This window comes from Ahaetulla prasina, chromosome 3 (assembly GCF_028640845.1).
Source record: "Ahaetulla prasina isolate Xishuangbanna chromosome 3, ASM2864084v1, whole genome shotgun sequence".
Taxonomy (NCBI): Eukaryota; Metazoa; Chordata; class Lepidosauria; order Squamata; family Colubridae; genus Ahaetulla; species Ahaetulla prasina.
Genome location: NC_080541.1, coordinates 180,039,955 through 180,056,773, shown reverse-complemented (window position 1 = coordinate 180,056,773; position 16,819 = coordinate 180,039,955). Strand labels below are relative to the sequence as shown.

Below are 16,819 nucleotides of genomic sequence, written 5' to 3'. Positions count from 1 at the left end.
GGAAGATCCAAATTCAAGTCTGCCCTTAGCTATGGAAGTTCATTAAGTGACTTGGGGGCACTTTGGGGTATTATCTCAGCTTAGCCTATCTTAACGGGTTGCTATTGTGAGTGTAAAGTTGGGGAAGGAGAAATACTATTTCTGTCTTGAGCTCCTGCAGAAAGCACAGCTTATGAATATAATAAATGTGAAGACACAGATTCCTAATAGCTAGCTGCAGAGACTGCCACCAACCAGATAGTACCTATCTACTAGTACAGGGATGTCAAACTCAATTTGATTGAGGGACGCATCAGGGTTGTGTTTTACCTCAGGGGGCCAGGGTGAGTGTGGCCAGAGGGGTATGGCCTGCTCAATGTCAGTCATGTCAGGGGCACCTGTGGCAGCCTCAGCGAAAATGGGCTCCCAAGTTCCATTTCTAGCTGTGACGGCCTCCTGCAACCCTCTGCCAGCGAAAATGGAGCTCAGGAGGCCGCATTTTAGCCTTCCTTTCACTGGCAGAGTGAGGCCATCACAGCTGTAGATGGAACTCGGGAGCTTGTTTTCGCTAGCAGAGGCACCGCAGACCAGTCCCTCACTGTTTCCAGGGTAGCCCCGTGGGCCAGATCTAAGCACCCCATTGGCGGATCCGGCCAGTGGGCCTTGAGTTTGACACCCCTGAACTAGTACCTTGTGTCTATTGATTATATTGACCATTAGAAGAAAACAAAGGTTCAGTCAGTTCCAGTGCAATGCTATTTACTGAACCAATCCTGCAAATGAATAAAAGGGATGGATGACACTCCCACTGACTGTAGAAACTACTTTTTTTTCAGTTGCCTCCCATTCAACTGAATATATGCGCAGAGGCAGCCAGAGAGAAGGTTCTATAACTGTTGAACATTCCAGGAGAGGAGAAGGAAACCTCAGTCAAGTTCTATAAATATTGTCAAGGAAACTGTATCAATGAAAGAAGGGAATTAGTCACTGTCTCTGTAGCTGTGGCCCCATGCCAAGGAAATTTAGAAGGTATCATTGTTGCTCTCAGGGGAGATGCTGGAAGAGAAAATTAAGTCCCTATTGTAGTGATTCTCTTTTCCCCGTATACATAAGGACTAGGGTTGCTTCTTGCAAGGTGCAATTGCAGTATCTAATCTACTTTTTTTTCTATATGAAATTCATCAAAGAGGGGAATACAGAATAGCTGAATGGTGTAATGTGACTGGCAACATTAATTTCCTGCTGTGTGCAAAATGCCCAGCGTTGCTAACTTACATTCTAGAACTGAGACCTTTTGTCAAGGACATGCAATACAAGGTTGTGTATTAAGCATTGGCAGCCATGCAGATTCTACAATTATCATATCTCTGTGCTGCATGTGATCTCAGGGGATCTTTGTAAAAAAGGGGAATCTGGAAGGGAGAATGCTCATGAACAAAAATAGGTCTCAGGGCACCATGGCCAGAACAGTCTCCTTCCTCGTTCCTCATATAACTGCATGCTGGGAGATGTTATTGATCCAATAAGGGAACTTCGCTTTTGGATTTCTGTTGCAGGTGATGAGTTCCTGATTTAAATAATTCACTTAACAAATGTGGTAAAACACACTTAACAACTTTCTCACTTAGCAATATAAATTTTGGGCTCAATTATGGTTGTCAGTTGAGGACTACCTATAATTCATCTTTGATAATTCACCATTTTGCAAAAGCCATTTTAAGGGGAGCGGCCATGATGGGCTCTTCAGATGTTAGAAATTTTTGAGCCTATTGAAGTTGAAGTGGACAATCTCTTATTTATAGTGTTGAATTACATGTGATCTTATTCCTGAATGTTTATTACTTCAGTGCTTGGTGCAAAATGAGAAAAACAAACCAGTCCTGGGTTATGATAATGCATTAGTTGAGAATTGGGGGTGGGGGTGGGGGGAACCGTGCAAGGTGTTATGGAGTGAAAAGAGCAAAAATAGTATTTGTGGAAATTAATACTACTTTTGTGTTTTATTCTCATATACTGTTTTTCATGTTCATTTTGTGTTAGTATATTAACATATTTAACTGTGCTCACCCCCAGAGTGACTTATGTGAAATCTGGAGCCATATATATTGAATAACATAAATAAATTATAATTTTAAGTCTGTCTTACTTTTTTTTTTTCAGGATGGGAGCATTTACATTACATTCCAAAACTGGGAAGCCTATGCCGTCTGTCTCCAATGGGTAAGTCATATTTAAGTTCTCCTGCAGATTAGAAGACAGAGAAGGATTGGTGCATTCCACCCCTTCAAATTATCAATATATACTGCATGAGGAGCTAAAGTCTTTCTTAACGAATTATGAGATATCCACTTAATTTTTCTTTAAAAAAAATTCCTACAGTGTTATCCTGAGCCTAGCATTAATATTAGTAAAAAACAAAGTAATCTAATTTTGCTGATGGAGTGCTTCATTAATGCTTTGATGGAGAATTTACACACAACAACATAATGTAATAGAACTCAGTTATCATTAATGTGGTCAAGTCCACAACAGCTCAGATGTGATCTTGGCAAGCTCAGCTTATTATTGTTGGCTCTTTCTATCATTCTTTTCATTTTTAGTGAAAAACTCAGCAACTCTTGTCTCATTTGTTCTCATAATTCAGTTGATAAACCATGGAGAACAGGGGGAGGGGGAGGCACATCTCACTATTCCTATTTAATATTCAAAGCAGGTAATGTCAAATCTGTTGGGCTTCTTCTCCTTCCTGAATACATAACATTCAGTGTGGGTCTTGATTGAGCTTGGATCTTGAATATCGAGTCATCAGTATTTAAATATGTATGTTCACAAAATTGTCTGGATAATCACACATATTTGGCAAATAAGTGGATTGTTAAGCATGTGGCCAATTCTAGATTTATTATTATTATTTATTATTTAGATTTTTATACCGCCCTTCTCCCGAAGGACTCAGGGCGGTGTACAGCCAGATTAAAAAACAGTACAGTATACAAATTAAAACAAAAATTAAAATAACATATTCTATAAATGGCCGAAAATTTAAAACCATCAAATTTGACCCATAAAATTCATAAAATACCCCAATTAAAATTATTAAAATTCAAAAGTTTAAAAAATTAAGCCAGTCCCGCTTGGATAAACAAGTGCGTTTTCAATTCACGGCGAAAGGTCCGAAGGTCAGGTAATTGACGCAAACCAGGGGGAAGTTCGTTCCAGAGGGTAGGTGCTCCAACAGAGAAGGCCCTTCCCCTGGGGGCCGCCAGCCGACATTGCTTGGTGGACGGCACCCTGAGAAGACCCTCTCTGTGTGAGCGTACGGGTCGGTGGGAGGCATAAGGTAACAGCAGGTGGTCCCGTAAGTACCCGGGCCCTAAGCCATGGAGCGCTTTAAAGGTGGTAGCCAAAACCTTGAAGCGCACCCGAAAGACCACAGGTAGCCAGTGCAGACTGCGCAGGAGCGGTGTTACACGGGAGCAACGTGTGGCTCCCTCAATCACCCGCGCAGCTGCATTCTGAACTAACTGAAGCCTCCGAGTGCACTTCAGGGGTAGCCCCATGTAGAGAGCATTGCAATAATCCAGACGAGAAGTGACAAGAGCGTGAGTGACCATGCATAAGGCATCCCGGTCAAGGAAGGGGCGCAACTGGCGAACCAGGTGGACCTGGTAAAAAGCTCTCCTGGAGATGCCAAATGGTCTTCAAACGACAGCCGTCCATCCAGGAGAACGCCCAAGTTGTGCACCCTTTCTGTTGGGGCCAATGACTCGCCCCCAACAGTCAGCTGCAGTTGCAGCTGACTGTACCGGGGTGCCGGCATCCACAGCCACTCCGTCTTGGAGGGATTGAGCTTGAGTCTGTTTCTCCCCATCCAGACCCGTATGGCTTCCAGGCACCGGGATAGCACTTTGACAGCTTCGTTGGGGTGGCCTGGGGTGGAAAAGTACAGCTGCGTATCGTCAGCGTACAGCTTGTAACTCACCCCAAAGCCACTGATGACCTCGCCCAACGGCTTCATATAGATGTTGAACAGGAGAGGCGAGAGAATCGACCCCTGAGGCACCCCACAAGTAAGGCGCCTCACGGTCGATCTCTGCCCTCCATACTAGATATAGTATGTGTTGTCTAAAAAAATTTCAGAAGTGAGTGTTTTTTGCCAGACAATAACATTGACAAAAGATCTTCTAAGGTTGATTTAGAATTCCTTGTGGTCTTGAATTGTTCTTCTTTTGTTAAATGTGCAACAGAAAGCTGAAGTATGGTAAACAAACATGGATATCTCTTGAATCTTACTTCTAAGGAAAAAGCAAAGTATGGGCTACTGGAAGGTCTACAACAATTCGCCACGGCCAACTCGCCGCAGCCAGCTTGCAGTGGCCAACTCACCAGGGCCACCTCGCCATGGGACAACTTGCCATGGCCAATTTATCACAGATAAACTCACCATAAACAAGAGTTACACTAATGTTGAAGAAATAGTGGAATAGAATCATTAAAGAAAGGGTGGAAAGAGAGGGACAAAATAAAATGTGAATGACGAAAATTAAAATAAAGTTTTTATTTATTTATTTTATTTATTTATTTTTCGCATTTTTATACCGCTCTATCTCCCTAGGGACTCCGGGCGGTTTACAGCCAGATAAAACATACATATAAATACAAAATAAAACATCAATTAAAAAACTTATTACATAAGGCCGAATATTTAAAAATAGCAATACAAATAATAAAACCCCATTAAAACCAAATTCAAAATTTAAAATTCTAGTCCAGTCCTGCGCAGATAAATAGATGTGTCTTAAGCTCACGGCGAAAGGTTCGAAGGTCAGGAAGTTGGCGGAGTCCTGGGGGAAGTTCGTTCCAGAGGGTGGAGCCCCCACAGAGAAGGCCCTTCCCCTGGGTGTCGCCAGTCGGCACTGCCTGGCCAACGGCACCCTGAGGAGTCCCTCTCTGTGAGAGCGCACGGGTCGGTGAGAGGCATTCGGTGGCAGCAGACGGTCCCGTAAGTAACCCGGCCCTATGCCATGGAACGCTTTGAAGATAGTTACCAGAACCTTGAAGCGCACCCGGAAGGCCACAGGTAGCCAGTGCAGTCTGCACAGGAGAGGTGTCACATGGGAGCCACGAGGGGCTCCCTCTATCACCCGCGCAGCCGCATTCTGAACTAACTGGAGCCTCCAGGTGCTCCTCAAGGGGAGCCCCATGTAGAGAGCATTGCAGTAATCCAGACGAGATGTCACGAGAGCGTGAGTGACCGTGCATAGGGCATCCCGGTCTAGAAAGGGGCACAACTGGCGAACCAGGCGGACCTGGTAAAAAGCTCTCCTGGAGACGGCCGTCAGATGATCTTCAAAGGACAGCCGTCCATCCAGGAGAACGCCCAAGTTGGGGCCAATGACTCACCCCCAACAGTCAGCTGCGGCTGCAGCTGACTGTACCGGGATGCCGGCATCCACAGCCACTCTGTCTTGGAGGGATTGAGCTTGAGCCTGTTTTAGTTATTTTAAATAATTAAATTGAATTGTTTAATTGTCATACAACGAGTTGTCCTGTGGCAAGTTGGCTATGGCAAGTTGTCCCGCGGTGAATGGCTGTGGTGAATTGGCCATGGTCAATTGACTGTGGCATGTTGGCTGCAGCAACCCTGCTGATATGTGTGGACAGGCTGATTGATAGTGGCTTCCCTTCAAATACATAAAATGTATAACTACAACCCTATGATTGTATGACAGTGATTTCTATGATACGGAAATATAACACAAGTTTAGCGTGCGCACACACACCAGAGTCACCAGGCGAATGGCAGCCCTATAAAATGAATGAATGACCAAAAAGGCTCTTTCCATCATTCTGAGGAACTTTGACTTGGACAGCTCCAGATCAGAAGATGCCCTTTAATGAAAAATGGTGGTGAAAGGGAACATAGATGAAACACAAGGCAGAACGTAAACAATAACAACTTATAAGGAATAATATCCAAAATTGTAGCAAAGTTTACTGCAATAAACCAGCACATAATATTAAAGTTGTCTTGTTTTGGTTAAGGTCATATTACCACATTGACAACTCCAAATAGTTTTTCCCATAGCCATTGTTTCCTTTGAGGAATGTTTTGACTTTCCAGTCTTGCCTGTGATCTCGAAACATTCTAGTGGTCTCCCATCCAAGAATTAATTGCATCCAGTTCTCCTTAGTGGTTTGAGATCAACCAAATCTGGCTATGTGCTGCCACCTGCTGGGCCACATTCAAATTGATACATGGGGAAAACTCGTCACAGTTGGTGGCCATTACCACAAACCAGGATTTTGAGTCCACCACTCCATTTGCCATTTATCTGAGGGATGATATTTAAAACCAAACCTTGTTTGTGAAAGTAATGCAAATGGTTTACAGTGACCATCTTAGTTCTAACTTTGACTATGAAGAGAGTTTAGAGTTTGGAGCTGTGATCATTAAACACACCTCCTCTTCCTGTTTAGCTCCAGTTTATTAACTCAGTCGGCCATAGAGAGACTACCTCCTTTAGCTCCATTGCTTTTGACTCTTTTATCAGCTCATAGGACTTCAATAAATTAGGAAAAATTCTTAAAAAAAGTTTTAAAGTGCCCAATTGTTTTTTCTTGACTGCTGGGAGCCGGAGCGGCAAGGAAAGAGGCTCGTGCTTCGCGCGCAGCCCAGCGCCGCTCAGCTGAGCTGCCCGAAGGCCGGCGGCCATTTTTTCACATTCCAAGCCTCTCAAGCCTCGTAGTATCGCCGGTTTGAGGAACGGACATCGCTGGACCTCACCAAACTGTAAGTGGAGGCCAGCGGAGCGCAGGAGAAGCCGTGGTGTCGGCTTCGCGCCTGCAGGGGTGGAGAAAAGATCCGAGGTGTCGGAGGCTAGTTCCCCCTGCCAACGCTGCAGTAAAAAGGGCGCTATAGGAGCAGTGGTGCCTGCTTCGCGCCATTTGGGGACCCCCCCCAAAGCAACCCCCCATGCAGCCTTTGAATGCTTTGAATCCGGCTGTGGTGTCAGCTTGGTGCTAACTGGCCCTTATTATTGATCTTATTCCAGGATTCTCAGATCAGGGCCACTATATTATTTGGGCATATATTCCAAGGCCTCTGATAACCACTAGGCCTCATTTCCAAGATGGCGGATCGCAGCAGATCTCCTTCCCGGGCTTCTGCCTCGCCCTCCCAAGGACACCTTACTAGCGTGGCTCTGTTATGTCCTCGGAGTTACGACCCGGGAAAAGCATGCCTGTTGCTAGCCGGCTGTGATTGGGTAAGACGCGGCTAGCCAAAGAAGCGGGAACTTGCCTTCTCTCTGATTGGCCCGCCAGACTCACCTGTCAGTTTAAGCTGCTGTCAAGCAGAGGATTGTTCAGTTACTTAACTTGCTTCGTTCTGTCTGTTCGCTGTTCCTTTTCTGTTCTAATAAAAGGTTGTTAATGACCAAGCCTCAGACCCTCCTTAATTGTTCTGGGTATAGAACACTGGCGACGAAGGTGGGATCTACTTCCTGAGGCGACGGTCAGTTTAATTGCCGGACAAACCCTTCACGCTGCCATGGCAACTTCACTGCCAACATTCTCGCCGTTTGAGCTGGCTAACGAACCTTGGGAGGAGTACATAGAGCGTTTCGACTGCTTCCTGCAGGCAAATGATCTCTCCGATATCTCAAATGCCAGGAAACGGGGCTATTTTTTGAGCTCCTGTGGTAGGGTGGTTTTTGCCACAGCTAGAGCTCTTACTGCCCCACAACCAGTAGCATCTGTGCCATGGGAGACGTTACTGGAGAAGCTACAGGGCCACTATTCCCCAGCACCTTCTCGCATTGCGAGGCGACACGCTTTCAGACAAAGATTTCAAAAAGAGGGAGAATCTATTAACGAATATATGGCCTCCCTGCGTGTCGCCGCACTGCAGTGCGAGTTTCACGACCTGGACGAAATGCTGTTAGATCAGCTAGTTACCGGGGTCCGAGACCTGCGACTGCAGCGCCGCTTGCTAGCCCGCATGGACGTGACGCTGAAAGTGGCCATGGATGAGGCGCGAGCCTCCGAAATGTCGGAGAAGTCAGCGTTAGAGATCCAGCGTTTCAACACAGGGACCGCTGCCGAAGGCAAGACGCTAACAGTCCACCACGGAGAGGATGAAGAAGATGTGCCATCCGATGAAGAAGACAACGTGAGCCGCCTCAAGATGACCCAGAAAAAGAGGTGGGACAAGGACTCTAAGAGCCCTCCGGGAAATTGCCTGGGGTGCGGTGGAAATCATCACCGTTCAGACTGCCGTTTTAGAACAGCTATTTGCCGCCGCTGCGGCCGGAAGGGCCACCTCTCCAGGGTCTGCCGGGCATCCCTCCCAGCCTACCAGGGAAACCAGGGCCAAGTCAAGCCAAAGATGGGGGCTAAGAATTCGCCACGCCGCCGCGATGAGTGCCATGCCGTGGACCGCGAGGAGAGCGTCGCAACCGTCACCGTCAGCCACGCATTCACCGGAGTTCCCGCCAACAAAATTTACCTCAGAGTGAAGCTCGAAGGTGTCCCTCTCAAAATGGAGGTGGACACCGGCTCGTCTAAGTCCCTCCTAGCCTGGCCTACCTTGCGACGCTTACTGCCTAGATTTTCCAAGCGTCGCCTCCAGCCCTGCACTGTTAATTTGAGGGACTACCAGGGTAACCCAATTCCAATCGTGGGTTGCACCTCTATGCATGTCGCATATGGGTCATTTACGGGTCTCCTGCCTATCGTGGTTGTCAGGGACGACCTTCCAAGTCTCCTGGGGTTGGACTGGTTCGCTGCCCTGCACCTGGACGTATCGGGGGTCCACGCTACCGAGCACGACGTTCCAGCTCACATTTTCTCCGAATTTGCTGATGTTTTTGACAGCCGTTTGGGCAAATATACAGGTCGACCCATTAATTTCAATTTGGATTCCCAAGTAGCCCCAATTCGCCTTAAGCCGCGGAGGGTGCCACTAGCGCTCCGCCCCAAAGTTGACAGGGAGCTAGATAAACTAATTGCGCAGGGAGTCCTTGAGCCTATCGAATATTCAAATTGGGAGACCCCCATTGTGATACCCTTGAAACCGGACGGATCCATTAGGATCTGTGCCGATTACAAGTGCACCATTAATAAAGCCTTGCAGGCAAACCCTTACCCCGTTCCCGTGGTGCAACATCTGCTGCACTCGTTAGGAAGGGGCAGGGTGTTTGCTAAGCTAGATCTTGCCCAGGCGTACCAACAGCTCCCGGTGGATGACTCGACTGCCATGGCGCAGGCGATCGTCACCCACCGGGGCGCTTTCAAGTGCAACCGCCTGCAGTTCGGGGTCAGCATAGCCCCTGGGCTGTTCCAGGGCCTGATGGAGCGATTGCTCCAAGGCCTCCCGGGAGTCGTGCCCTATTTCGACGACGTTCTGATCTCGGCCATTGACCGGTCAGAACTCGTCGAAAGAATACGGGCTGTTCTTGGCAGGTTCAGGGCTGCCGGATTGAAATTAAAGAAGGAAAAATGTTACATAGGGGTCCCACAAGTAGAATTTTTAGGCTTCTTGGTAGATTCCCAGGGCATCCACCCTGCCCCATCGAAAGTTGAAGCTATCAGGAACGCTCCGCCGCCAAAGAACAGGGCGGAATTACAAGCGTTCCTGGGACTACTTAATTTTTATTCCGTATTCCTGCCCCATAAAGCCACCTTAGCTGAACCCCTCCACCGGCTTTTGCAATCCAAAACCCCGTGGCGTTGGGATTGCGCGGCCGCCGCTTCCTTCCGGGCGGTCAAAGACACCCTGTCATCTGCGGCAGTGCTGGTACAATACGACCCGTGTCTGCCGCTGTCCTTAACTTGCGACGCATCTCCCTATGGCGTGGGTGCCGTTTTAAGCCACCTCCTCCCAGATGGCTCAGAAGCGCCTATAGCCTTTTATTCTCGCACATTATCGGCTTCCGAGCGGAACTACAGCCAGCTCGATCGTGAAGCCTTAGCCGCAGTAGCAGGAATCAAGAGATTCCATGACTACCTTTATGGTCGCTTCTTTTCACTCATTACCGACCATAAGCCATTGTTAGGGTTGCTGGCTGGGGATCGACAGACCCCCCAGATCCTTTCCCCGCGTATGTCCCGCTGGGTGGAGTTTCTAGCAGCCTACTCATACCAGCTGCTGTATAAGCCCGGGAAGTTTATTGGGCACGCTGACGCACTCAGCCGCTGCCCCCTTCCTGTCGCTGAATCGGACCCGGCCCCATCGTCCACTGTCCTTCTTATTGAGGACTGGGACGTGCCCATCTCCGCAACCGACATAGCCACCCTTACTAAAAAAGATCCAGTCCTCTCTTTAGTCCTGGACTGGGTGCGCAGGGGGTGGCCACGGGGGCCTGTGGCCCCCGAATTCCAGCCATTTGTCCGCAGGCAGCATGAGTTGTCCGTGCTCAAGGGTTGCCTTTTATGGGGAAATCGAGTGGTAGTTCCCCCCGAGCTTAGACACCGCATCCTAACATGCCTGCATGATGCCCACCCCGGCATTGTACGGATGAAGGCCCTGGGGCATAGCTACATTTGGTGGCCAGCCATGGATCAAGAGATAGAGGCCTGGGTTGCAAAATGCCCCCAATGCCAGTCCTCCAGATCCGCACCGGCCGCCGCACCCGTCAGGGAGTGGGAGATGCCCAGGAGTCCATGGGCTCGAGTCCATGTGGACTTCGCGGGGCCCTTCTTAGGCCAAACCTTCTTAATTCTGGCCGATGCATACTCCAAGTGGGTGGAAATAGTCTTGACGCCCTCCCCCACGGCGGGGGCCGTCATCCGGATTTTGGATGGCCTGTTCGCCACCCACGGGCTACCCGACGTCATCGTTACCGATAACGGAGCCCAATTCACCTCGACAACCTTTCAGGGGTTTTTGGCACGACTTGGCATCCGCCATGCCCCCACGGCTCCTTTCCACCCGGCCGGAAACGGCCGGGCTGAAAGGGCCGTCAGGTCAGCCAAGGAAGTTTTGAGCCGCCTGGGTTCCTCCAATTGGCACCAAAAGGTATGTCAATACCTTTTGGCGCAGCACACCACCCCTTGCCCAGTAACTAACCGCAGTCCGGCCGAAATTTTTTTTTTTTTGTTTTGTTTTTTTTGTTTACATTTATACCCTGCCCTTCTCCGAAGACTCAGGGCGGCTTACAGTGTATAAGGCAATAGTCTCATTCTATTTGTATATTTTTACAAAGTCAACTTATTGCCCCCCCAACAATCTGGGTCCTCATTTTACCTACCTTATAAAGGATGGAAGGCTGAGTCAACCTTGGGCCGGGCTCGAACCTGCAATAATTGCAGGCTTCGGTGTTCTTAATAACAGGCTATTACCAGCCTGAGCTAACCGGCCTGTTGATGGGTCGGCGCTTGAGGACCACCCTAGATCGCCTACACCCAAGTTATACACCCGAAACTCTCACAACATTAGGCCCTCGCCACAGAACCTTCCAGGTAGGGGATCCAATCTATGCAGAGAATTTCGGAGCCGACAACAGGTGGCTTCCAGGACGTATCACACATCTAACCGGACCCTATTCTTATAGGGTCCAACTGGAAGACGGTCGTCACTGGCGCCGCCATGTGAATCAGCTGCGCCGCAGAATCACCGGGGAGGCCAATCCAACACCTGGCCCAAACGTGCCAACGTCAACAAACGGCGGGGTGGCCAATCCAACCCCTGGCCGAGAGTCCGCCACTTCAACAGATGGTGCCCTTCCCGGGGGCTTGAGGGCCCAGCCGGAACACACACAGATGTCTGCACCCGGAGCGATCTCGACGGCCACCTTACTTGCAGTTCCGGGCACTCCAGCGATGTTCCGGCCTTCTTTGAGTCCATCTGCGCAGTCCCCTGCAGCGCACATGGAGAACAGCCCTGCTCCTCCTACCCTGGCGGCCGCCCCTGAACTGAGAAGATCGGGGCGGAGCCGACGTCAGCCGGCGTATTTAGATGATTACGCTTGCGCTGTCTGGGGGTGAGGGGTGTTATGTCCTCGGAGTTACGACCCAGGAAAAGCATGCCTGTTGCTAGCCGGCTGTGATTGGGTAAGACGCGGCTAGCCAAAGAAGCGGGAACTTGCCTTCTCTCTGATTGGCCCGCCAGACTCGCCTGTCAGTTTAAGCTGCTGTCAAGCAGAGGATTGTTCAGTTACTTAACTTGCTTCGTTCTGTCTGTTCGCTGTTCCTTTTCTGTTCTAATAAAAGGTTGTTAATGACCAAGCCTCAGACCCTCCTTAATTGTTCTGGGTATAGAACAGGCTCCTCCCCCTCACAAGAGCAGATCCAAATCAAGGGCTTCTGCCACCAAATCTAAGTCTTCTACTTCTCTCCAAACCTCTGCTGCTGCAGAGAGAGATGCCTCCAGAAGACAACGGGCCTTGGATAGGCAATTTGATAAAGCAAAACAAAGATTAGCAGAGGAAGGCAGGGAAACTTCTGTTCCACTAACTGAAGATTCTCCTTTATTAAATCAGCCTGGATGGTCTCCCACTATCCCTAGTGGTTCAGGAGAAAACCAGGAAACAATTTGTACAGTTTTTGGAGATTCTTCTAGAGCCATGCCTGAGCCCCCACATCAGGCACCTTCTGCCACCTTCACTCCCACAGCAGCGGGAGTCTCCCACAGAGAGGACAGTAATCCTGCCATTTCTCAGGATATACGTCATCTTATCATGCAAACCATTTCTCAAGGCATTGACAATGCCTTCACTCAGAGAGGTTTCCCAGCTCCATCTCCTTCGAGCAGCTCTGACCAAAGACCCCATTCTGATAGCCTCAATCGCTACATGGAACAAGAAGTAGAATATTTTCATATTTCCATTCATTATTAGTTGAATCTGTATGTATAACTATATCATTTTTCTAAACCCAATCCTTATTTCATCTACTGGTGAATGAAAATAATAGTAGTCATAAGTAGGATAATCCTTTTGATATAATTTAGGACTTTATCTGATTTATATTTCTGGCCTGAGAAAGATCATATTAGTTATTCGCTGTCATACTTCTAATTTCCAAACTCCATGAACAAATAGACTTGTCACCAGCTCTGAAGATTAAATCCATTTTGAGCCATCGTTATCCAAGACATCATTTGTCTGTGTGGAATTAAATGGACAAAATCATAAAATTGACACTGTTTTAAAAAAGGAAAAAGAAAAAAGGGCCTTTTCTTCTTAGCTTTGTTCTATATTGAGTTATATCTCTCAATAATCAACTTGATATGAGCATTCAAATAAATATTTCAGTTTTGTTGCTACACATTCAGGCAGTGGTTTAATTTGCCCCAAATTCTCATATGGTTTTAACTGGGGGAAAAAATCTTTCTTGGTTCTCAATTTTTATACCCTCTTTGAACGTATTTAATGTTTGAAAGAACTCATTTTAATTTGTAATATTTAAGATACTTTTACAATGTCAACTGTGGGTATAATGTCCACGATAGCTTGCAGCAAGCCAACAATCAATTCCACTTAGAAACATGAAGTCAATCATCAATAGTAGAGTAATTAAAAGCCCTAGAAATGCCTCCAATGTTTCAAAGAGGGGCTAAGAATAGGTCCAATGCTTGAAAAAGCTAAACACTTTGGATGTCTTAGTTTATTTAATCCACCTACTATAGTTCCTGAAAGAAGTACAGGGTTACTGAGACATTTTATAAGAGAAACCTAACAATACAATAGTAAAATAATGAATAAATAGAATACGAAAGAACACGCTTATCACTATGTATAAAACCTACTATCCCCATCTAACATAGGCACTCAGTAGTCAAACCAAAATTGAATTTTGTGGCCCCGCTTCACTTTATGGAAATGGAGCTTTGGGCTTTAAGGCAGTGTCTTGAGAGGGAAAAGTCAAACATTTCACCTCTATGTTGGGCCATTTTGCTTAGCCCAGCTGCTTTGCTTTGGCAAATACATTTTCTATGTTTACATTCATCAGAGATTGTCTGGGGCTGATTTCACAGGTTGTTTTCACACAGCACCAAACACAGGGCACCTTTATGCTTCATGGAGCTGCATTGAAAGTGTGCTTTATCAAAGCCTTAATCAAAACACAGTATTGTCAGCCCTAATGACAAGATTTGTGCAAGTCTGAACACACTTCCCCCCCTCCCTCTCTGTATCTTCATGTGAACTATGGGCTTGTTTATTCATATTACATTCCAGCCCTTGACTCATCCTCTCTCTGGCCTTTGCCTTGGTAATGGCTATTTAGCCTGTCCCCCAAAGCTATCCCTTCTTCCTTCTACTCCACTGCAGAAAGTAGAAAAGGAGTTACAGGTTTAGAAAATTCGAAGTTGCTGACATTTTGGAGTTTCATAAGAGGAGACACTGCAAATGGAACAGAAAAAAAAATTGACATTATTCTGCACCGGGGGGGCAAAGATGGATGTCTCTTTCCTCCCTTTTCTACCTACTTCATAAACTATTTTCTCTCTTATTATAGAGGAATTCCAGGGAAAAAGTGTGGCACTATCGTTCTGTCAGCTGAAGAACTGGGCAACTGTAGGGTGAGTCATTCTTTTCTTTTTGAATTTCTGTTCATGTCTTTGCTTTCAAAAAATCTTGTCAAAAGAAGAAAGGATGCCTTTGAATTCAAAAGCCCCTGTGCCAGGGAGTCCCTGATGGTTTAGAAAATTATTTTGTTAAAGTTACACAGACCAGACATGCTGCATCCGAGTCAGAGATATCGCGTTGCAGAAGATAATGACACACTCTGATATTATTTTTTGTGATGCAGGACCACACATAAGGTATACTGTATTTTTAAGCAAGTTCCATCTAAAAACTGCTACTCTTAAATGCTTTTATTATCTGTCCTGACCCACACAACTGCAGTACTAGAACACTGGAGATCTCTTCCCCTTCTGGGGGAAAATGCTAGCTGTATGCATACATACAGACCTGCGGATATTTAATAAAACCATTGGAATTTACTTATTTATTTATTCAATTTCTATAGCCACTCAGTTCAAGCAAGTGACTCTGGATGGTTTACAATTCTAAAATTATAAAACGGTTAAAACAATTTTAAAAACTTTACAACATCTAAAAGATAATTAAGTATAAACATCAGCCATTATGGTTAATCCACCAATCATACAAAAGCCAAGTAACAGGACCCTTAACTCATTCCAAGCCCCAAACCTGGATACATAGCCAAGTTTTTGAAGCTTTGAAAAAAGTCAGCAGCATTGGGGCTATTCTAATCTTCAAGTAGAGAATATTCTATAGCAGAAAAAGGTAATCTTCTAGTTCTAAATGAAATACAACATACTTTCCTAGCTAAATACTTTGATAATGGCCAGCAACATGTCCTTGGTAGAACTCTCAGCAGGATGAACCATGCTGAAGTAAATCAGATGAATCCTTTCTAGTAGATCAGCAGAAGTAAATCATATGCAGAAAAGTAAAATGGGCAGCTCCAGGGAGTCATGAGGCTGCAGCAAGATATTTCACCCTGCTTCTCCAAAAGGGAAATCTACTGTAATTGTTAGCTGAAAATTTCCCATAATAATTCTGGGAACATGAACCAAGATTACAGTCAACATTAGCACCTAAAGAATGCTTATCATGGGAAGCTAAGAGCTTAGATTTGTGTTGTTTAAAAGATAGTAGTAGATGATCACCAAAAATTGATGACTATCAGAAAAAATGGAGAAAGGAAGATTATTGGGCTTGATACCTAACAGGGTATTTAAGGAGAAACAGATATAAGTCTGGGATAGAGTTGTGTAACTTCATATCCCAAATTATCATCGCAGTGAAAATTACAACATGAATATTGGGGGGGGGGGGTCTGCTGTGTGTGTGTGTGTGTGTGTGTGTGTGTGTGGCTATTTGGTGTGTATGTGTGTGTATTTGGTTAGGCTATTTTTTGACAACTTTATATAGATGCCTGAGTGGCAAACACATACATCAAACCCACATAACAAACCAATAAAATCACTTAAAAGAATCTGATTGAGCTTCCCACAAGAATTATCCTAATCACGCAATAAACATACCCACAGAGACTTCATTAACATCCTAGCCCTAATGCCCAGGGCAGAAAAGTCAAGTCTTTAATTCTTCTGGAAGACCATGTAATTAGGCCAGGGGTCTGCAAACTTGGCTCTTTTAAGACTTGTAGACTTCAACTCCCAGAGTTCCTCAGCCAGAAAAGCTCTGGGAGTTGAAGTCCACAAGTCTTAAAAGAGCCGAGTTTGCAGACCCCTGGGTTAGGCCATCTAAATGGGAGGAGTAATTATTCCATATAGCTTTCCCCATGACAGAGAAGGCACACTCCCTAGGTCCCAATAAATGGCACTACTTCACCAAGGGGAACCCAACCATGTCCACTTTGTCACATCCGGTGGAACAGACAGACACGAAAAGCAATAGACAATCCTGCAAGTAATTGGGATTCATGCCATGTAGGGCTTCAAAGCTAACAGTTGGCACATTAGATTACACCCAGAAGTCCCCTGGGAACTAATAGCTCTCGTATTAGAGCGATGTTAAATGGGTGTGCTGCGATATATCCAATATTGAACAAATATTTCATGTGAAGCCATTCTTCATCTGGATCAGGGTTGAAATCCAGCAGGTTCTGGCAGGTTCTGGAGAACCGGTAGCGGAAATTTTTAACAGTTTGGAGAATCGGCAAATGCCACCTCTGGCTGGCCCCAGAGTACGGTGGGAAGGGAGATTTTGCAATATCCTTCTCCCAGGAGTGGGGAGGGAATGTGGATTTTGCAATATCCTTCCCCTGCCCACCCACCAAGCCACACCCACAGAACCGGTAGTAAAAAAATTTGGATTTCACCACTGATCTGGATGAAATA

At 46.3% G+C, this 16,819-nt stretch overlaps 1 protein-coding gene across 4 annotated transcripts in view; it reads left to right on the top strand.

Annotated features, from left to right (window-relative positions):
- LOC131195627 (copine-5) overlaps positions 1-16,819 on the top strand; it is a 173,915-nt gene that overhangs the window by 90,758 nt on the left and 66,338 nt on the right. For all 4 annotated transcript variants that reach the window (XR_009154499.1, XM_058177701.1, XM_058177703.1 and 1 more), the window contains 2 exons: positions 2,140-2,199; positions 14,440-14,503. Coding sequence is in view for 3 of the 4 variants with exons in the window: in XM_058177701.1 (XP_058033684.1) it covers positions 2,140-2,199; positions 14,440-14,503 (124 nt within the window). In the remaining variant the exon portion in view is untranslated. The remainder of the gene's footprint in view (positions 1-2,139; positions 2,200-14,439; positions 14,504-16,819) is intronic.